Source organism: Bicyclus anynana, chromosome 27, assembly GCF_947172395.1.
Source record: "Bicyclus anynana chromosome 27, ilBicAnyn1.1, whole genome shotgun sequence".
In the NCBI taxonomy this organism is placed as follows: Eukaryota; Metazoa; Arthropoda; class Insecta; order Lepidoptera; family Nymphalidae; genus Bicyclus; species Bicyclus anynana.
The window spans coordinates 204,883-228,262 of record NC_069109.1 but is presented as its reverse complement, the minus strand read 5'-3'; the positions used below and the strand labels follow the sequence as shown (position 1 = coordinate 228,262).

The window sequence follows — 23,380 nt, the reverse complement described above, 5'->3', positions numbered from 1 at the left end:
TATTTTTAAAGTAAGTAATTGATTTACCTCGATGAAAAAAAACTTAAAATCAAAAATCTCCATTTGACTGACTTTAATTCAAAAATATTTCGTATGCGGAAATAATGTCGCTGCTATGTCCAACGTTTTCGGTCGCTTTTTGTTTGGATTTCTTTCATTCACATCATATATAAAAAGTACTCTGTGATTCACATTCACTCCACTTTTCATCTTCATTTGTCGTCTGTGCTTTTCATTTTCAATTTCAGTCAAAGAGTAAAATAATTTAATTTTAGTTGTGATTTCAGTGAAAAATATCAAAATAGTGAAAAAGTAAATTTATAATTATTAATGTTTTAGCTTAGTTATACAAAGATATGTTTTCTGAATTTAAAATAGTTTATTAAGAAGAAGAAATATTATTAGAAAGATTTTCCACATTAATTATAACTTCATGGATTTTGAATTATTGGTAATAATTTATTTCTTTAATTGTTTATTTACCATTTATTTTAAGATAAGATATCACATGTAATAGAGAAAAATACCTATTGTTTACAAAAGGCAGCCTTATCGCTTATTAACCATCTTTACCAGGCAACTATCTGAATAAAAGGAACTAACATTAAATCAATAAATATGTATCTGGTAATATATAATCATCTGAATGAAACAATAGTAGTCATCTTCCATACAAATGTGAAAAACAACAAATCAGTAATGTTTTAGTAAAAAAAAAATCATTTATTCAGTAATTTTTAGGCATTCAACACAACAGATAGACAAGATAAAAAAGATCGTTTCAACTTATCTTTATGCATTTTTGACCATCACTAATTGTCTGTCATCAGGATTCATGTATCACCAAATTATGATTTATATTGTGGCTAAATAACAAATTCAACAATATACTGAAAATACTAAAACACAATACAACTTTTTTTTTTTCTCTTTCCTTTGTCTATCGGAGATCAGTTTCTCGATCATAATCTGATCAAATGAATCTCAACAGAGTTCCTTTCCATCTCTATGTAGCATGTTTGATATGGCTATGTTTCATTTTGATTAAATAAATATATTATTTCCAGATACTATTAAAAGTTATTATGATAATAGTTAAAGTTAGACATAAATAAATAAATGGAAAAATACTACTTACTATTTTATTTACAGATAGAATCACATAAGAAATTAATAAAAATATGATCAGTCAAGAGTGATCATAGACAAGAAAGACATCTTTTACAACCAAAAAAGAAAGATCATAGACAAAATATTATTTCAAGATGGAAGACCAAGTCAAATCTTCAGGATCACTATTCCTTGTTGTTCCTAAAGTAGAAAGACTTGACGAAGTAGAAATCTCACTTGATACCGACAGAAGCATTCCTACAGAAGAGTCTACTATTACATTAAATAATGAAGTCAATGCTGCAGTGACAGTGGGTGCAACGACTGCAGTGACAGTGGGTGACGTCACACAGAGCCAGCTGTCACCGGTTGAGACGTCAGCTTCCACTCAATATGCCATTGTGTTCATCAAAGTAAGTAGGATATTTATATATTTTTTTATGTACTACTATTACTCATATTACATGTGAAAGTAGGGTACTACTACTTACTATTACTACTACTACTACCACTTACTACTTACTACTATTACTATTCACTACCTCTACTTACTACTACTATTCACTATCACTACCTCTACTTACTACTGCTACTACTACTACTACTTACTACTACTACTACTTACTACTACTACTTACTAATACTACTGCTTACTACTACTACTACTTACTACTATTACTGCTTACTACTACTACTACTACTACTACTACTACTACTTACTGTTACTACTACTTACTACTACTACTACTACTACTACTTCTTAATACTACTGCTTACTACTACTACTACTTACTACTACTACTACTTACTACTATTACTGCTTACTACTACTACTACTACTACTACTTACTATTACTACTACTACTACCACTTACTACTTACTACTTTTACTATTCACTACCTCTACTTACTACTACTATTCACTATCACTACCTCTACTTACTACTGCTACTACTACTACTACTCAGTACTACTACTTACTACAACTACTACTACTACTTACTACTACTACTACTTACTACTACTTACTACAACTTACTAATACTACTTATTACTACTGCTTACTACTACTACTACTTACTACTACTACTACTTACTACTACTACTTACTACTATTACTGCTTACTACTACTACTACTACTACTACTACTACTACTACTACTTACTGTTACTACTACTACTACTTACTACTACTACTACTTACTACTACTACTACTTAATACTACTGCTTACTACTACTACTACTTACTACTATCACTGCTTACTACTACTACTACTACTACTTACTATTACTACTACTACTACTTTTTAATTCTCTCATTTATTTATTACTTCTTTTTTTTTTAAATTTTTAACAATATAAGTATAATAAAATACAAAACATTATTAAAAATTTATAAAAAAAAATTCACCCTCCCGCTGCGGGACATTTGAGTGTCCAAGCAACCGGTGGTCCGGGCTCCAGAGTGAGGAACCTCCTCACAATACGCGCCGTCTCAAGAATCACTGCTTTCTGTATCCGACTCTTGATCCAACAGTTAAGCGGAAGCTTCTTAAGATGTTGGTCGAAGCTTTTCGCTATAAGACCATTGACTGAAACAACTATCGGAACAATAATAGTTCGCACCTGATCCGATAGTCGCTGCGCAGTCACGGTCACTGTTGGCTCAAGAGTCTGAAACATAGACAACATCCTTGACCGGTACGCAGTAAGGTTAGTTCCCCCCTCTGTTGCCCCATAGTACGCACGCATGACGCTCTCATTGAGTGGACGAGACCATCTCATGCGGCGCACTATACCACCGGTAGCGGGAGCACTCACTGGAGCCCGCAGCTCCACTTGCCCCAAGCTCTCCGGTAGTATATCGTCGTCACTCTGCTGCTGGTATTGTTGCTGTTGTTGTTGCCGCCGCCGTGTGGTGACACCCCGATGAGTCCTCCGAACCGGAGTGGGTGTCACATCCCCCGCAGATGTTGGCGGGGTTTTAAATTCCTCCGGCGACGACGGCGATGATGACGACGATTCATAGTTCTTGATTTGTGCGCTCGTTCTGCCGCCTCCACGTCGCATGTTTTATCTTATTTGGGTTCATCGTATTATTCACTTGTGATATTGATGATAATTTATATTTTATTTGAATTATTTATTGTATTTCTTTAAATTATTAAAATTATATTTAGTTGAGTGGAAAAAAACATGTCATTCCCGACGGGTGGCAGGTGTCATTTTTACTACTACTTACTATTACTACTACTACTACTACTACTTACTACTACTACTACTACTTACTATTACTACTACTACTACTACTACTACTAACTACTACTACTTCTTACTACTACTACTACTTACTACTACTACTACTTACTACTACTACTTACTACTGCTACTACTACTTACCCATTTGGCCCAGTGGAGTTAAGTCCTGGATTTGAGTCCAGCTTTCAAAAAATATCTTTGCCCAGTGCAGTGTCATTTTTATTAAATTATATTTAATTTTTATTTTATATTATTAACCGACTTTTAATAAAAGAAGGAGGTTCTCAATTGAACGCGTATGTTTTTTTTAATGTTTGTAACCTCATAACTTCATCATTTATTAACCAATTTTGAAAATACTTTTTTTGGAAAGATTATTCTTCCAGATTGGTCCCATTTCATTTTCATTAAAATTGATTTGTGTTAAAAACAAAATAACTGAAAGTCTTTGAAGTCAGTTAAATTTTTTCATTATTTTTTTTTAAATTATTATTTTATTACTCTAAATGTTGTAAAATATTCTGTCTCAGTATTTTCAAACTGCTTGTTGTTTCTAGCTTGTATTATTTACCTATACCTGCAGGGCTAGCACGGGCAAGGGAGAAATTTATCCACGGGGAGAGGATAAAACGTTTATCCCCCACACTCGTTTTATCCACTCACCGCGCATGGGCACGTCGGTGGATATAATATCCCCGGTGGATAAACGGAGGGAAAGACTTGTCAACCCATTTGTATATATCTTATAAATTGGCATTAGGTATATTAATAGTCCGAAATAAACGTAAATTTGATAATATTTGGTTTTTTTGTGCATATTATTTATCTGTTTTCTGTTGGCATTGTTTTGTTTGGTGATTGTTTTTTGCGGTGGTTTGTAGTAGGTATCTATAGTATCTATCATACTAGCGGACCCGGTCAAGCTTCGTTTTGACATAAGTGCACTTATTCTCTATCCCTACTCTACCCTTCTTTACCTCTACCCCTACCCTACCCCTGCCCTACCCCTACCCTACCCCTACCCTACCCCTGCCCTACCCCTACCCTACCCCTACCCTACCCCACCCCTACCCCACCCCTACCCCAACCCTACCCCACCCCTACCCCGCCCCTAACCCCCCCTCCCCCACCCCTACACCAACCCTACCCCCCACCCCTCCCCCCCCTACCCCACCCCTACACCACCCCTACCCCACCCCCACCCCTACCCCACCCCTACCCCACCCCACCCCTACCCCACCCCTACCCCGCCCCTAACCCCCCACCCCCACCCCTACCCCACCCCTACCTTACCCCTACCCTACCCCATATTGCGAAGCAATTGTTAAAGACCAAAACATGCGAGACATAATTGTTTTTTTAAGTAAAGTTTTATCCCCACATCAACTTCACAGGGATAAATTTATCGCGTTTAAATGTCAAAAGTCCCAAAGTATATCATTTTATCCACTCCATATGCCATAGTCGAGGAAAAGATCTCCACGCGTAATGTCAATCGGGGATTAATTTGTCTTTCCCTTGTGGCCATGCTATGACGGGTGGATTTATATCCTTAGTCAGTGGATATAATGGGTGGATAAAAATTTTATCCCTTGCCCATGCTAGCCCGGCTGTATTTGACATGTATCTCATTTTCCCTATTTCTAATTTTAGCATAATTATATTTTATTTCCCTGTTTCGGTTTCAGTGTGAGCCATGTGAAGAGAAAGTCTCTGAAGACATTGCCCCAGTACCTGGTAAGCGCTGGTATTTCTTTGTTAAAGGTTGAGTTTTTTTTTTATTCTTTACAAGTTGGCCCTTTTTTTAAATAATATTTGCCATATTTTTTAAATATATTCCTGTTCCCCTCCAACTAGTCGGGAAGACTGTATTAGGAGTGGATACAACAGAGTCCAGTGTGGGGATTGAACCAGCACCCTTTCTCGGTGATGAATCCATTATCCATACCATTGATCTATGGAGGCTATTGAGGCTTGCACACATTCATTCATTCTCAATAATTCATATAAATAAGAGTACTGTCTGTCGTCCGTTGAAACGACGCGGCGCTTTAATGTGGCATTTGATCTATATTATCTATAACAATTCTAGCAAACCCGTTCAAGCTTTGCTTTGACTCATTCTCTACCCCTACCCTATTCTACTCCCATCCTACCGCTACCCTACACAGACCCTGCCACTATCCTACCCCTACCCTACCCTATTTCTACCCTATCGCTACCCTGCTTCTACTCTACCCTACTTCTACACGTACCTTACCCCTACCCTACTACTAACTTACCCCTACTTCTACAAGTACCCTACCCCTACACTTACCCTACCATACTCCCGCTAGACGGGAAAAATTAAGACTAATAATTGAACCGACACTATTTACCCGACTGCGTAAGGAGGGTAATGTTTTTGCTATATTTGTCCGTGACCTAGAGATAGCTGGTGAGCTCCAAGCTAGCGATGAATGATGATAGCTGTAACGATAGCGATTGCGATTGCGATAGCGAATTGCGGTAGAGATTGCGATAGCGAACTTCACTTTATTAATTTAAAATAATTAAAAAAAACTTGAGAGGTTCAAGTTTTTTTTAATTACTTTAAATTAGTTATGTTAATTGTTACTATTTTTTTCTTTTCAGACACCTCGTCGAAAGAGTTGCAAATCCCCAAACAGAAGAAAGAATACAAGTGCAATGTTTGTGCAAAATCGTGCAAAAGCAACAGTGCACACATTGTGCACATGCGTACACACACGGGCGAGAGACCGTTCGCCTGCGACACGTGTCCGGCGAAGTTCTCCAGGAAATACAACTACATTGTCCATTCACGCGCACACCGAGGGAGCAAACCGTTCGTTTGCGACACTTGTGCTGAAAAGTTTACCGATAGCGTCAGTTTTTCGAGCCATTTGAAGACGCACAAATCCAAAACGTCCTTTGTTTTCGGCTGCGACTGGTGTGACGCGAAGTTTCCATTCCAAAGTCAACTGACAGCTCACGTCAGAACGCACACGGGCGAAAAGCCGTACGCGTGCGACGTTTGCCATTCCAAATTCAAATTGAAAGGTCAATTGAAGACCCACTTCCGGTCGCATACCGGCGAAACGCCGTATTCTTGTGATTTTTGTGATAATAAATTCAAATATAAAGCCCATTTGACCATACACCACAGAACACACACGGGAGAGAGGCCATTTTCATGTACTGTGTGTCAAGCCAGTTTTATACAGAAATCCAATTTGACTACCCACATGAAAGTGCATACGGGGGAGAAAAATCTCTCTTGTGACATGTGCGAGGCGAAGTTTCGGGAGAAGTGGAATCTGTTGAGGCATTTGAGAATGCACTCCCGGGAGAAGCCATTTTGTTGCGAAATATGCAAAGGTCGGTTCCCACATAAACGCAGTCTGTCGACTCATATGAGGGTACACAACGTCGTCAGGGGTCTGAGAATTACTCGTAAGTCACAGCCAACATATGCTCAAGTACAGAAGATTCACTCCGCAACGCCATTAAAATAAATAGCGACTCTCTCTACGACTCAATTAGGGATGATGACAGTTTTTGAAATTGTATATAAATTAAGAGTATGCTAATAGTAAAGCAATTTTGTAAAAGTAACAGGGTATCTGCGATCATTACTTTCGGAGCTACAGGGATTTAAAGGGTCAGATTTGCGATCCCTGAAAAACGCTCCATACAAAATGGTGTGAATTAATGACGTCGTAGGTACATTATGATCGTTAGATTTGTATGGGCGTTTAAACAAAATTACTAATATCTTTGTTATTTGTGCGTTTATGTGTATAGTTGAACTATTAAAAAATGTCACATTTACTGTAAGGATGGTAAAACTGTATGAATTTTCATCAAATTACGATAAAAAAAAATTAATAGATTTTGAAATTTTATAATCTCATTTATTTTGCAAATATTCAGTCAATCTTTGCTTTTTATGTATAAATTAGTTAACATTGACCTTATTTACCCGAATGTATCATAAAAATCAATATATTCAAACCTAGTCATCATCCCCATTCAGTTCGAACACAATTATTAGCGAACTGTTTTATTTACCTACAGTTTATATTTTTATTACATCTGCTCAAACAACGTGAGGGTTGTCTTCAAATAAAAAATACTTAAAATAAAAAAGTAGTGCGTTCGTCATTAATTGGACTAACAATACATCAACACAACTTTTTACATATTTAACCACATTACGTAATGCAAAAAAGTTTGAAATATTTTACACTGTTTGCCCTATGATAGGTACTCTACGAAGATGTGTCTACAACATACGTAACTAAGTATATTGTATATGAAACTAAACTTCTTTAAGAATAAGTATACTTAATATAAGAATGATTGGTCCTAGCCTAGACTACGAGTATACGGGAAGGTATAAATAACTATACAATACAAATAGGCGTTAAAACATTCCTACTAGTGATGGGCCGAGTACTCGGTTGATACTCGGTACTCGGCGTATTAGTCGGATTTTATGATACTCGTACTCGGCCGAATAACTCGGTCGGTGAATGCCAAGTATATTTTGTTAGTATACTAACAAAGTATAGTTTATCACCTTAGTTAAGAAGAGCAACTGTAGAGTTTCTCGCCCTCTTTTCTCAACAGGAGACTGCGCCTTCCGAGCTGGGTGGTAGTCACTGCAAATAGTCAAAGTCAACCTTTCATAAGTGCTTGTAAACTAAGCCTACTTGATATAAACAATTTTGAATTGAATTAATACTTGTTTACGCGCGCGAAATGGGAATTCGATTGAACCGAGTTACTCGGCCGAGTACTCGGTTGTAAAATAATTGAACCGAGTAAAACTCGGTACTCGTTACTTGCCAAAATTGTTACTCGGAGCATTTCTAATTCCTACCTACCTATACTGTATATAATGTATATAAACTTACATTAATAGGTATATTAATAACTTTATAAACGAAAATTGGTTGGGAGGTAGCTAAGTATCTAACTATACCATAATAATAATAATAATGTATAATAATAATAATAATTTGATGTAGACAAGTGTGCGGTCATCAATGTAGAGCGAGGAAGGATAGTGAGCTCCGAGAATATAGTTATTTCAGAAACTATCATTCTCAGATCACTCCTTGAAGGCGAGACCTATAAATACCTTGGAATGACAGAAGCACTTGGTATTGAGACAGGGAATATGAAACAGGTAGTGAAGGATCGCTTCTTTGGCCGCCTGAAAAAAGTCCTCAAAAGTCTTTTATCAGGCGGTAACAAGGTGCGTGCCTTCAATAGCTGGGTCATGCCCTTACTCATATACACTTTTGGCATTCTAAAGTGGACTCAAACCGAACTGGATTCCCTGGACTGTAAAGTCCGCAAACTGCTGACGTCATACCGGATGCATCACCCCCGTTCATCTGTAATGAGATTGTACATCCCACGCAAGTGTGGAGGACGTGGCTTCTTAAACGCCAAGAACCTCCATAATCGTGAGGTGTGCAATCTCAGAGATCATTTTCTCAAGATGAATGTGAGTATGTTTCAGGATGTCGTTGCAGTGGATAAGGGACTTACCCCGCTATCCCTAGGCAAAGAGAACTGGCGCAAGCCTATAGTAATTAGTAACTCAGATCGTGTGGCAATATGGAAGAGCAAGGAGTTGCATGGACGATTCTACAAGGCCCTTACTGGGCCGGATGTAGATCAAATAACATCTGTATCTTGGTTGCAATTCGGTGACCTCTTTGGGGAAACCGAGGGTTTTGTCTGTGCAATTATGGACGAAGTTATAAAGACGAGAAACTACCGGAAACACATTATGAAAGATGGCACTCTAGACATCTGTCGAGCGTGTCATCGTCCTGGGGAGTCCCTCAGGCATATTGTGTCCGGGTGTTCTCACCTTGCTAACGGCGAATACTTGCACAGACATAATCAAGTAGCCAAGATAATCCACCAACAGCTTGCTCTTCAATATGACCTTATCGATTTTGAGATGCCTTACTATAGGTACGACCCAGCGTCAGTTCTTGAAAATAGCAGTGCATTGCTCTACTGGGACCGAACGATTATCACTGACAGGTATATTGTAGCCAATAGACCTGATATAGTGCTAGTCGATCGGTCAGTGCGTCGTGCAATAATTGTTGATATTACAGTTCCACATGACGATAATCTGGTTAAAGCCGAAAAGGAAAAAGTATCAAAATACTTGGACCTTGCTCACGAGATTACCGCCATGTGGAATGTTGAGTCAACTATTATTGTTCCGATAGTTGTTTCAGTCAATGGTCTTATAGCGAAAAGCTTCGACCAACACCTTAAGAAGCTTTCGCTTAACTGTTGGATCAAGAGTCGGATACAAAAGGCAGTGATTCTTGAGACGGCGTGTATTGTGAGGAGGTTCCTCACTCTGGAGCCCTGACCACCGGTTGCTTGGGCACTCAAATGTCCCGCAGCGGGAGGGTGAATTTTTTTTATAAATTTTTAATAATGTTTTGTATTTTATACTTATATTGTTAAAAATTTAAAAAAAAAGAAGTAATAAATAAATGAGAGAAAAATAATAATGTATTTATTTGCTCTAAACATGGGTTACATTTGTTATAATATTAAATATACAATTAATTATTCGATCCAAACATGTCTTGCCTTTGCGTGCAAAATATTTATGAAATGTGTCAATGGAACAATACAAATAATATATTCTAACTACGTACTTGAACGTTAATAACATACCTAACATAAACAAGAAAACCAAAGTAATTATTCGGTAGATATTATTTAAGTATCTAGTTAAAATATATTTTTTTCATTACCTTCCAACATCCTTCGGAAGTTTGTCTCCGACCCTTATTTAGACAGCCAAATTCACAACAATATTTTTTCCCATTATTTTTTTTCTGGTTGATAATATTATGAGCGACAAACGGGCGAGGCACGTCGAGGCAGCGTGTGCAAAAAATATATTTTTATTTTAAAACATTTTTTTCCATTACCTTCCTACATCCTTTGGAAGTTTGAAAAATTTGAGTCTCCGATCCTTATTATTATTTAGACAGCCAAATGCACAACAATATTTTTTGCCATTATTATTTTTTTTGGTTAGTAATATTACGACGAACGGGCGTGGCACTTAGACCATTAATAATGGTCTAAGGCGAGGCACGTCGCGCAGCGTGTGCAAAAGCGTCCGATCCGAGCGGCGACAGTGACGACACTCGCCTGTTTAAGCATAGATTACATAATACATTGAATATAGGGTATGTTTAAGTCGCCCCAGGGTAACGCGACCATGTACGTTTGCGCTAAAACACGGAGTGCGCCAGCCCTGATTACGTGTTGATGAATAAAAAATTATTATAATGTACTCATTCCTAAAAACAGACTTTTATTTAAAAAACAGCAATACATAATTATGTACCGGAATTAATGGATAAAACGCAAATGGTAGATACATCACCTAACTATATAAAACTAATTTGAATTTAATAGTTTAAAAAAATCCTTAGGGTGACCAAGTTATAATTTTTTTACGGATTTTTCTTACGTACCATTAATTACGGGACACCCTGTATCATACATTTACAAGTCGGTCCAAACCGGAAGTGCCTGTCTGTAATTTCCAAACAAATGTTTTCTCAATCGCTCATCTAAAACACGAATAGTTAAAGATTTTTTGTCTTTCTGTTTGTCCAGGTTAATCTCAAAAGCGGCTGAATTGATTTTAATGAGGCTTTCACTGGAAGAACCAAGAATTTATTTTATCCAGAATTATCAATGGTTCCCGCGAGATGAGGATGACATTAATGAACCGTCGGAGAGTGTAACGGAACCTTCACTCCCCACCACTCAACCCCTCTCCCAGCGCGCAATGCGTGCAGCGGCGCGTCGCGCAGCCGCTTCGAAGTTTGGATCAAAGTTTGGATCGTGCCGCGATGCAAGAACCAGCTCATGACTAAGGGCCCCGTATGGGTTCAAAACTAGTCTGGCATACTCCGACCTAATATCACGTGAGTTTTAGCCGTGTTTCATAATCAATTAATATGAATAACACTCACGATAGTTTAAATTCTAAAATGGTTTAATAGATATTGGTATATTAGCCGTTGTAGCCCAGTGGATATGACCTCTGCCTCCGGTTCCGGAGGGTGTGGGTTCGAATTTCGAAAGTTGTGTGTATTTTAAGAAATTAAATATCACGTGTCTCAAACGGTGAAGGAAAACATCGTGAGGAAACCTGCATACCAGAAAATTTTCTTAATTCTCAGCGTGTGTGAAGTCTGCCAATCCGCATTGGGCCAGCGTGTTGGAAGTGGACTATTGGCCTAACCAGTCTCATTCTGATACTCGAGCTCAGCTGTGAGCATTTGTTTAATCAACAAAGTATTCTTGTATGCTCATGTGTAAAAAGCATAGATTTACGAGTCGGTACAAGTTGATAAAAAGGAGGCGAAAAATTAATACCGGTATATTCTTACTCTGAGGTATCAGAGCTATAGTGTTTCTTTGGTAAGCTCAAAAACGCTGTATGCCATAAAGCCAATAAAAAAAAGATATATTTTATATTTAGTCTGTAATTTGTGACAAAAAATCATCTTCAGTATCTTCATTTGTCGTCTGTGTTCAGTATTTGACGTTTGTGTTTGTGACATTTGACGTTCTATTGAATTGAAGTCTTCATTTGTCGTCTGCTGAATTAGTAGAAACTGTAACAATAAAAATTTTATTTTAATAGTCTCTATTTTTATTAATTAGGAAATTATATCAATTAAATTATAAATTGTTTTAGAATAATAATATTTACGATTAAATGGATGTAACTAAAAAATTGTAGTCCAATAGACACAAATAACAAAGAAACTGTCGATTCGGAAAAACCTTGAGAAACTACTAATAAACTAAAGGTAACTAATAAATAAACATATTTATTTCATTATTATTTAAAATAAATCATACATTGATCGTACGGTTTTCTTTTTTTACTTGTTTCAATATGTTGGAGACCTAATAAGATTATTTCTTCTGCATTCCTGCCAAATGCCAGCATAGTTGTTTTGGTATAGATGAGGACGTGTTTATCAGTTTAATGAGGCTTATGAGGTATGCCTCATTTGCCTCAGGCTTAAACGTGGATGGCGACACTTTAAGGGATAGTATATTGAAGGGTTCACCAATTAGTTTCGGTTGAGGTCCATTTTAAGAAATTAAATTTTGGTTCACACATGTAAAAAAAAATATTTATTAAAAAAATGTAATTACAGAAATTACAAAGATATTTATTTACTTATCAATGAAAAAAGTTTTTTTTTTATTCATAATAGACTTGCAACTAAACAAACAGTATTAAGGAACAATACTTTGCTTTCTAGAGTTCTGCTAATGATGTCTATTAGACGGTGAATCTGTTCTACAGTGCCGTGGTGAGACTCAAACCATATGTGCGCTCTATCTGCTTACTATTCTTTAATCTGTGTATGTATTCATGTACATAATTTACAGATTCACCCAGTTCAGAAGGAAGCAGTAAAACACCCTACAATATAAAGATAAACATAAAAATGGATGAACCACAGCAGAATTCTCCAACAGAATACTTGATCATACCCAAGAAGGAACTTCTAGATGTGGAGGTCACTTATGAGAGAGAAAATGGAGAAATAGACGACTTCATCCAACCCAAAGAGGAACCCGATAGCCTAGATAACTCTGAAACTGAACAAGAGTTAGATCCGTTAATTTCTGTTAAAGTAGAGCCATGTGACTCTGAAGTGCATGTCGTAAAGAATGAAGATGAAGTGACGTCGCCTCAAGATGCTGACTTGTGTCACCGAGTGATGATACATAGTGTAAAAGTGAGTTTATTGCATTAATCATTATCATGAAGGCCCCATGGTGCAGTGGGAGTGTCCCTGCTGTCTTCTTTTTTTTTTTTTCTAGCTCTGTCTGCAGTGGGTTCTAGCTTGCAACTGTAAAATATTTGTATGATGGATGTTTTCCAGTGTCTGGGTGTGTTTATACATTATACAAGTATTTATATGTTGTGTCGCACATCTATATGTATAGCCTCATCACCAAGGAGTGGTGGTTCGATCCCCGCCCCGTTGGTCTATTGTTGTACCATATGTACCATGTTGAATATGGGTTGATAATGATGATGATGATGACATAATTGAAAGGTGCATGTACTGGACTAGATTTAACCAACACCATTTGAATTGAAGACAGAGGTCATATCCATTAGGCTATCATGTCACTATCATTTTAGGAAATTAAATATCAAACTAGAAAATTAAATATCAAATGTCAATACGTATAATCTGATTCCGGAGGGTGTGGGTTCGAATCCGGTCTGGGGCTTTTCAGTTGTGTGCATTTTAAGAAATTAAATATCACGTGTCTCAATCGGTGAAGGAAAACATCGTGAGGAAACCTGCATACCAGAGAATTATCTTAATTCTCTGCGTGTGTGAAGTCTGCCAATCCGCATTGGGCCAGCGTGGTGGACTATTGGCCTTATCCCTCTCATTCTGAGAGGAGACTCGAGCTCAGCAGTGAGCCGAATATGGGTTGATGACGACGAATATGTATAAAGTGTCTCAAACTGTGAAGAAAAAATCGCGAGGGAACCTGCATGCCTGAGATTTTTCTTCAGAACCTTGAGACCCCAATATTTACTGGCTCTTTGAACTTTATGCCCCTCCCATTGCCACTTTAGCTTTGACGACACATTGCACTGTGTTATAGTTTTCCTAGGGTCTTGATAAACTGATAAAGGGACAGAAAGAGGGATATCCAAGTGATTCGATAAGGGTTTAGTTTTTTTTCTTTTGAGGTATAAATACTAAAAATGTGATGCTTCTGTAAATGTACATAATGTATATTGTTTCACAGTCAGAACCTGTCGAAGACATTGAAGCACCTCTCAGCGACCAACCATCTTGTAAGTAATATGTATATTCAATTTCATATTTGTCAGTGAGTCAAAAGCCCTACATTTATTTTGTAAAACATTTGATCTGATTCAGAATTGAGTAAATTATCTCAATAACAACAATTTTAATTTTATTTTGGAAATTTTGAGCTTTTTTTTTAGTTTTTAGAATTTATCTTAGATAGGTCTCTCTCTAACTTGAATCTCTGAATATACTAAACTTAAAACTTTGTAAAATAATTCAACTAACTTTAAAAACTAAAAATGTACATACAGACACTACACACATGGGATCTAACTGAACAGGTCACATGTTAGGTTATGCTCAAATCGATGAAATTTGGAATGAAGATAGACCTGGATTAGCACATTGGTTTTTTTTTTTTTTAAAGAATATTAGCCATATTTTTTATAATATGACTAATATTCCCATTCCCCTCCAACTAGTCGGGAAAGACTGTGCCGGAAGTGGGTACGACAATAGACCAACGGGGTGAGGATTGAACCACCACCCCTCAGTGATGAGGCCAACTGCTCTTACCGTTGAGCTATTGAGGCTTCAAAAAAACTGATTGTAAAGATGGTATGAACTCTTTCACGCAAAACTTACAGTAGCGGGTATGAGCTGACATATAAAAGCGATGACAAATATACAAGAGACCTTTTATCTTGCAGACCCCTCACCGAGCACCCACCAGTCTGCCCGGACCCCGCACACTCAGAAACCGTTCGCCTGCCTCCACTGCGAGACACACTTCCAATACAAGTACAAACTGGAGCGACACATGAGGATCCACTCTGTTGAGAAGCCCTTCGCCTGTGAGCAGTGTCTGTCTAGCTTCAGACATAAGAACAATTTAACAGAACACATGAAGATACATATAGGAGAGAAACCATTCTTCTGTGACGTTTGTGATGCGAAGTTTATAAGGAAATATGATTTAACGGGTCACATGAGATCTCACACTGGGGAACGGCCATTTGTATGTACGCTATGTGATCATACATTCACTTTGAGACACCATTTAACTGATCATATGAAGGTGCATTCAGGTGAAAAGCCGTTTGTATGTCCTATATGTAAAGCTATGTTTGTAAGAAAGTATGATTTGACAATGCACTCGAGATTTCACTCCGGAGACAAGACATATTCGTGTGAACATTGTTCTAAAACATTTGTTCGAAAAACGACTTATAAAGTACACATGAGAAGCCACACTGGCGAGAAACCGTACACCTGTGATATATGCCAGGCGAAGTTTCCCAACAAGCAGAACTTGGGGGGCCACATGAGAACCCACACTGGTGAAAAACCCTTCAACTGTGACATTTGTAACGCAGGGTTCACCCACAAGCAGGGTTTGACCGTACACAAGAGAACCCACACTGGCGAGAAGCCGTTCTCCTGCGAACTGTGCGACGCCAAGTTCACCGTGAAACAGAGTTTGCAAAGCCACATGAGAACCCACACTGATGAACGATCCTTCCACTGCGATCAATGCAAAGCGACGTTCAAACACAGCAAGAGTTTGAGAACTCACAAACGTACGCACAAAAATAAAACAAACCAAAGTGATAATAATACAGACAAAAAGATCTCATGTTTAATATGTCAAGCGGAGTTCAAACAGAAAATAAGTCTAGCGATACACATGAGAGTTCACACTGGTGAGAAGCCCTACCCCTGCGAGTTCTGCAGTGAGAGGTTCTCAACGAAGCAGAGTCTAGCGAGCCACGCGAAGGCACACACGAGCAGCTCGCCGCACCGCTGCGTGTCGTGCTCGGCGCGCTTCAAGCACCGGCACAGTCTGGCTGCTCACGAGCGCACTCACTCGGGCGAGCTGCCGCACGCGTGCGCGGTGTGCGGCGCCAGGTTCGCGCGGCGCTGCAACCTCATGCGACACATGATGACGCACAGCGCGTAGATGTTGACTATTTCTCTTTCTTTCAGCTGGTGGGAGGCTTCGGCCGTGGCTAGTTACCACCCTACCGACAAAGACGTACCGCCAAGCGATTTAGCGTTCCGGTACGATGTCGTGTAGAAACCGAAAGGAGTGTGGATTTTCATCCTCCTCCTAACAAGTTAGCCCGCTTCCATCTTAGATTACATCATCACTTACCATCAGGTGAGATTGTAGTAAAGGACTAACTTGTAAAGAATAAAAAAAAAAAAAAATTTGTTACAACACTGAAATATATGAAAGTTTTGGTTTATTGCCTTAGAGATGTTTATTTGTATTTTTATTAACTACTTTTGTAAATTAATTTTTTATTTCATGCATGCACATCATCTGTTACATGATTCTTTATGGAAATAAAAAGACTATTATTATTTATTTGTTCCATTTTTTCATATTTTAACAATGTTACAACAAAAAATACGAGTATAATACAAAACACTATTAAAAGTTTTTAATAGTATAAAACACTATTAAAAATTTATAAAAAAATTTCAACCCTCCCGCTGCGGGACATTTGAGTGCCCAATTTATTATTATTATAATACAGAAATTTCAGACAATTCTTTGTCTAAAACCGTAGCCGAGTTCACTTGTATCGCTTGTGTCACTTAATGTTCACTTCAATCCGTTTCGAAGTTAACTCAGAACGCTTCCAAATCATTAACGCCTAACCCCTCTCATTCAGACAGGAGACTCGTGCTCAGCAGTGAGCCGAATATGGGTTGATAATGATGAATGATAATAATGAGTAACGCTGACATATATAACAACACAATAAAACAACGTATATGTTACAATAATGTTTATTATTTGTTATATTACAACTTGTTATACAATAATATAATTTAATTACTTCTTCACCGTATGGAATGTTTACAGAGTGCTTGCTGTGTGAGGGCAGTAACTGTATGTCTGTGTGTCATATTTCATCTCAAAAACCTATCCATCTGAATCTATGCGAAGCCTCGATAGCTCAATGGTTATCTAACCCATTACAGTGCAGGTTCGATACCCGCTCGCTGCAACTATTGTAATACTGGTTATATTTCTATGAGCTCTGACAAATATACTTAAAATAAATAAAAAAAAACTAGTTTATTAAAAAAAAAGCACGCACTAATTTTCGTATTCCTGACAGCAAACTCTTTCATTTGATACCCATATCATGGGGGTTGATTTCAAACAGTCAGTCCGCCATCTTGTGGAGGCCGCCATATTGGATTTGTAATGACGTTTCTTAGCTATTGTCATCAGAACTCAGAGCGTGTGCAAAATTTCATCCTAATTAAAGACCGGGAAATGGGTCAAATTAAGATTCCGAGATTTTCTTACATACATATTTACAAGTGAAGCTAATATAAGCGTGTTTAAAATACAGTCGAAGGGAAAAATGTTGTTTTTACCCCCCCGAGGCAACATTTATATAATATTATTTTGTTATATATATGTCGGTCTGTCTGTCTGTGTGTTTATTTGCATCGTAGCTTTCAAACTGATGGACCGATTTCGATGCGGTTTTTTTCACTTGAAAGCCAATAAGTAAACAATTCTCTTTGAATCAGTTCACATGTTGCAACATCGTTCAGACTTTTCTGTTACGTTGGAAATAATTTATGACATAAAAATCGTTATTTCAGTTAATGTCATGACTTTCGGGAGTTTTTCAAAACTTTTTAAATTTTAACTCGATCTGTATTCAATGATTTTCATAACTATTAGACTATCATATTAATTAAGCTTCCTTCCTTATAAGAGAGGGATATATAGAACTTACACCCACCACTCTGCTTCAATGCAAACTAGTGGGTTTAGGGCGATAATTTGTTTGACTCAGATAATTATGATAATAACCAGGTTTAACCAACTTGCCATCAGAAGTGATTGTAGTCAAGGGCTAACTTGTAAAGAAAAAAAAATGGCGGCAGCGCACGGTGAAAGGTGCGCAGAATAGGTGGCGCACAAAAACGTACCGATATCATTCGTTCATCGAATTTTACTGCCTATATTTATTTCATAGAGGAGGCTATATATTAAAAATCGATTCTTAAGTAGAAAAAAAAACCTAATAAGCTGAAAATTTTTACTTTACATCCTCAGCAGGATTCGAACCCAACACCTTATGATTCAAACCCACAAGTCAACCACTGAACCACCGGCAGTTATCTGATCACAATCCAACACATAGATAACAGATAAATAGGTTTTGACACATTACCATTTAGAAATGCATTTATTTGTTTTGTCAATATAACAAATTCAATTAAAATGCATTTTTTGGCAATTCAATAATGTATATAGAATTGTCTATTTAAAAATATATTGTTTAAAAACACAAGGTCATCATTGAGTAAGATTCATTGCGGTTAAAAACCGCATGCGGTTAAACGCCAGTGCGAATGCATGTTTTATGCAATTCAACAAAGGAGATGTCCCAAAACTGCCCCAGGTCAAATGACAAATTCCAAGAGACTCAATAATATAAATGTGCTAAAATTACTTCACAATTTTTATATTGAAAGATATTAAACAGAAATTTGGAAAATAGCGGGGTTTTAAAATCATTTTAATTTTGACATTCTAGTTAGGTATTATGTGAGATGTTATGATATTCAATAACCCCGCTATTTAGGATCAAAAATAAAATTTATAATTAACCAAGACATTACAATCAACCCAAAGGTAAGAGTTTCATTGTGTGCATTAATTTTTTTTGTCTGCAGATAACAATGTATGGAGAGTGGGACATCACCTTTATACAATTGTTTATTAAAAAAAAAGTTTTTATAAAACAAATCTATTAACATACAACAGAGTCAATCGTCATCAGATGACAAATCGTGCGGTTAAAAACCGCATGCGGTTGTGTTGCGTTTTCACGACGTGTGTCAAATAAATTAATTTCTCTTTATATTTCCTTTCAATGCGTTTGAACACTCGCAGTGATAATAATAATTAATAATGATCTATGTACAAAATTTAACATTTTTCAATAACACTCTGTCCTTTGCAACTACTATGCCCAAATTAAAAAAAAAACAACTATATAACTTGTCAACTTCGTTCGTAACACTGCCCCCCGGCGGGGGGCGTGTTGCGATGAATGAAAATCCACGTCACTTCCCCGCGCAGTCTTTCCCCCCGTCACCCGCATATCATGGGAGTGTTATCAACGAATTTGCTTGAAGAGTTTGTTGATGACACACCCATGATATGCGGGCGCCGGGGGGAAAAGAACGCGTTACCCCCTCCCGGCCCCCGCGGACCATAGGTAGTGTTACGAACGAACTTACCAAGCTATAACAAAGTACTTTTTACATCAGTTGTTCTATTCCGGGAAGACAGTCAGCCTTTGAATGTAGCAGTACGTAAGTAGTGTCAGAATAACAGATACGCGTTTTTGAAGAGGCTAGTCGACTCATAGCAAATTTAATATAAATATTATTAATATCGTGTAGTACATGGAATAAGGGTCCCAAATATATCGATATTAATTAATAAAAAAAATGGGACCACCCCGGAATCAAACCCCTTCAAAACAATAAAAGAATTATCAAAATCGGTCTATAATTGACGGAATTATCGCTGGACATACATAAAAAAAAAACATACATACAGCCGAACGTAGAACCTCCTCCTTTTTGGAAGTCGGTTAAAAGGATTCCTTATAAAATTTTCCAAACGTCAAAATCGCTGTCGTCCATTTTGTGACGTCACAATGACACTTGATGTACTAAACGTCAAACTAATTTTTAACTCATATTTTTGTCAAACAAATCAGACGTCAAATAGTGACGTCATGAAACAGTTGAAATATAGACTGTCATGGCCGACAGGCGTTTTGGCTCGTATTGTCAAAAACATATTTAAAAATTGAAATTTTGATTTAATCACATCTCAAAAAAATATGTTAGGCTATATGATATGATAATGAACTATTTAAGAACATTTAAAAAAAAAGTGTCAACTAGCCTATTTTTTTCAGAGATACAGAGACAGACATACGACATAGAAACCCGTTTATAATAACCGTTGCTTAGGCAGATGATAATAATATTTGTTCTCTGTACATTTCTACATTCAAAGTCAAACTGTTTTCCGAAACTAAACAGACTATACAATACTTAAAGTAACTTGTCAAATTTGACATTTTAAAAAACAACTTTTTAGTTATTTAATAACGAAATAAATTATAGGAAAGCCGCATAACTGAGTATATGATACAAGAAAACGTTCATTTAACACATCCATTGGTACGATACAAGGTTTTTTGACCTCGTACTAAAACTTTGTCAGGTCAATTGACCTCGTTCTGCACAGAAAGTTTCAGTACGAGGTCATAAAACCTCGTTCCGTACCAGAGGAAAGAACAGTAAAATCAGTGCAGTTAAATTTCAAAACATTTGACAAAAGCACGTTAATAAAATGAACAAACTTTTGGTCCTTCGAAGCCGGATAATCGTACAGACTGAGTATTTCACTTTTATTTATATCTTGTCATTTAATTAAAAAAGTTATAGTAAGAGAGCCGGCATAATAAATATATATGCTCATCTGTTATTTATTTGGGACTTGAAATAATTGATATAAAATATTCACATTGACACATTGCAAATAGGTTGCCTAGTTAAATCGCACCCGGTGAGTATTAAATGATTACATTTTTTATTAAATTTATATAATATTTTTCCCTCCTTGCCAGATATAAACAGTTAATAAATGTTATTTAAATAAATATACTCATAAGTTAATTAGTTGTCTAATATGTCAAATTAAAGCTATATATATTATGCTTAATTTAACTGTATTAAGTTGCCTTTGATTTAGTTCATAGTTTTCTTATAAAAAAAATACGTCTTAACTAGGCAACCTTGAGACGTGATAGACTTGTATATGATCTGTGCCTTAGATTCAAAGGACGTAGGTTCGAATCCAGTCCGGGGCATGCATTTTAAGAAATTAAATATAACTGTCTCAAACGGTGAAAGAAAACATCGTGAGAACTTTCTTAATTCTCTGCGTGTGTGAAGACTGCCAATCCGCATTTGGTCAGCATGGTGGGCTAAGGCCTCATATTCTTGCTCAACAGTGAGCCGATTATGGGTTGTTAAGAAAACCTTATTGCAATGTGTCACTGTGAGTATTATCTATCATTTATTTCTCATCACTAATAAATAACAGATGAGGGATATATTTCCAATGTTGGCTCTTAGACTATAAGCATATGACATTAATGTAACAGATACATGTTGTATATGTCAGGTTAATGTCAGCATTTCTAACTTGTTTATCAGTTCTTGTGTTATCTTTGGTCCTTCGAAGCCGGATAACCGCAGAGTACATATTCAAGGCATATTGCCAATAGTATGTATTTGGATATGAAGTTGGATGTTTGTTTTTACATCATCGATGCAGAGTTAACAGTTATACGTATTTAATTTGTACAATCAACATTTCGATTGGTTTGTTGTCCGTCAGTGCCGAGTGAACTTTTGGTCCTTCGAGCCGGATAAGCGCACAGAGTGTTGGTGTTCGATGAACGGCAGTGTGTGTGTGTGTGTGTGTGGGCACAGTGTCGGACTCGTGTGTGTGAGATCATCGCTCCGCTTCGTATCGCTTCGCTACGCGTGCTCCGAGCCGCTTCCCCTGGAACACACGTCATGTTTTATTTATTACCATCTTATAAATAGTGTATAAAACCACTTTAATACACTCGATTTAATCAAATCAATATTCATTTATATCAAATAGGCTTAGTTTACAAACTCTTTCGAAACGGTAATAATATTAAACTTAAGATAATGGTGATAATAATCATTCGAAAACTTAAAATGAAAGTTACGAGGGTTCCAAACGCGCCTTGGTCCGAGAACACAATGACATCCTCACGTATCTATATATGTAAAGGCGAAAGGTCACTCATCACAAAATCTCGAAACCACTTGAGCTTTGACCACTTTTTGACGGATGCGCGGTGAATTTACAAGATGGAGGTCCTGGGTTCGATCCCCGGCTGGGCTGATTGAGGTTTTCTTAATTGATCCAAATCTGGTGGGAGGCTTCGGCCGTGGCTAGTTACCACTCTACCGACAAAGACGTACCGCCAAGCGATTTAGCGTTCCGGTACGATGCCGTGTGGAAACCGAAAGGAGTGTGGATTTTCATCCTCCTCCTAACAAGTTAACCTGCCATCTTACCATCTTAGACTGCATCATCACTTACCATCAGGGGAGATTGTAGTCAAGGGCTAACTTGTACAGAAAAATAAAAATAAAATATGTAAAAAACACCTATCTAACGTTTCTGCTTACTGTTTTTTTGCTTTACTTTTCTTTTTTGTAACGTATTTTTAAGTTCTAGTCCAACGGAAAACATAAGAAAATCCTCCACGATACAGATCCATCTAGTGTAGAGACCACAGGCAATCAAATACTTGGTTTTTGTATGTATTTTTGGTTAATAAAGATTTTATTTATTATTTATTTTATTAAAGTGGAAATTAGGCAGTGACGTCGCTACGAAAGTCTTCGTCCTCGTGATCAGACCTACTAGTAATGGTGATGATGATGATGATGATGATGGTGATGAGGAGACTCACCCCTGGCGGTGGGGCGGCGGCGCGTGTCACGCGTACGCCGGGCTGTGCGCGCGACTGCGCGGCTCCGAGCCCGACCTGCCACAACATAACACTCGTGATGACATTGGGCAGAGAGGTAGTTTACAGTTGTTAGAAAATTAATTAAGAAGGTATTTGTATTAACCGATATGCTACATTAGATGTTACAAACAACCTTGTTATAACTGCAGTGTTGCCAATATACATAAATACCACGTAGTATAATGACGAGTAATTCTTAAAACTAAACTAAAATAAATAAATAAATTTAAAAACGTATATCGACATAATTCACAAGTGAAGTTATGTCGATATACGTATAGATAACAGATTGATGTTTGACTATTTGCTTCTTGTTGTTTGTTCCGTTGTAAACTTAGACCATTAAAAGGAATGGACCTGTTTCGCACCCAAATCCACCACAACACAACACCTGTAAGTGTCAGACTAGTGTAGTCTCTAGACTCCGGTCCGGTCTGTGTCCGCTCTGGACAGGCAGTCTAACACTTGTGTCT

At 37.2% G+C, this 23,380-nt stretch overlaps 3 protein-coding genes across 9 annotated transcripts in view; 2 read left to right on the top strand and 1 right to left on the bottom strand.

Annotated features, from left to right (window-relative positions):
- Positions 1 to 248: 248 nt before the first annotated feature.
- On the top strand, positions 249 to 10,741 carry LOC112056040 (gastrula zinc finger protein XlCGF57.1). The gene is made up of 4 exons (XM_052890134.1): positions 249 to 451; positions 1,153 to 1,523; positions 5,059 to 5,107; positions 6,005 to 10,741. Exons 2-4 carry the CDS (start codon positions 1,266 to 1,268, stop codon positions 6,883 to 6,885), a joined length of 1,188 nt encoding a protein of 395 aa, XP_052746094.1. The 5' UTR covers positions 249 to 451; positions 1,153 to 1,265; the 3' UTR covers positions 6,886 to 10,741.
- Positions 10,742 to 10,889: 148 nt separating this feature from the next.
- Positions 10,890 to 16,627, top strand: LOC112056042 (zinc finger protein OZF-like). 2 transcript variants are annotated; one of them, XM_052890132.1, is made up of 4 exons: positions 10,890 to 11,370; positions 12,860 to 13,212; positions 14,252 to 14,300; positions 14,967 to 16,627. In XM_052890132.1, exons 2-4 carry the CDS (start codon positions 12,919 to 12,921, stop codon positions 16,214 to 16,216), a joined length of 1,593 nt encoding a protein of 530 aa, XP_052746092.1. In that variant the 5' UTR covers positions 10,890 to 11,370; positions 12,860 to 12,918; the 3' UTR covers positions 16,217 to 16,627. The 2 variants fall into 2 exon arrangements, with proteins under 2 accessions (XP_052746092.1, XP_023952154.2); XM_024096386.2 differs by lacking the exon at positions 10,890 to 11,370 and adding an exon at positions 12,005 to 12,264.
- Positions 16,628 to 17,039: 412 nt separating this feature from the next.
- The window catches only part of LOC112056045 (BTB/POZ domain-containing protein 7), a 37,396-nt gene continuing 31,055 nt past the window's right edge, over positions 17,040 to 23,380 (bottom strand). For 5 of the 6 annotated variants that reach the window (XR_008252225.1, XM_052890125.1, XM_052890126.1 and 2 more), the window contains 2 exons: positions 22,848 to 22,922; positions 17,040 to 21,895 (listed from right to left, as the gene is read on the bottom strand). Coding sequence is in view for 4 of the 6 variants with exons in the window: in XM_052890125.1 (XP_052746085.1) it covers positions 22,874 to 22,922 (49 nt within the window). In the remaining 2 variants the exon portion in view is untranslated. Of the gene's footprint in view, positions 21,896 to 22,798; positions 22,923 to 23,380 lie in introns of all 6 variants that reach the window. The other variant, XR_008252224.1, reaches the window with a different exon arrangement.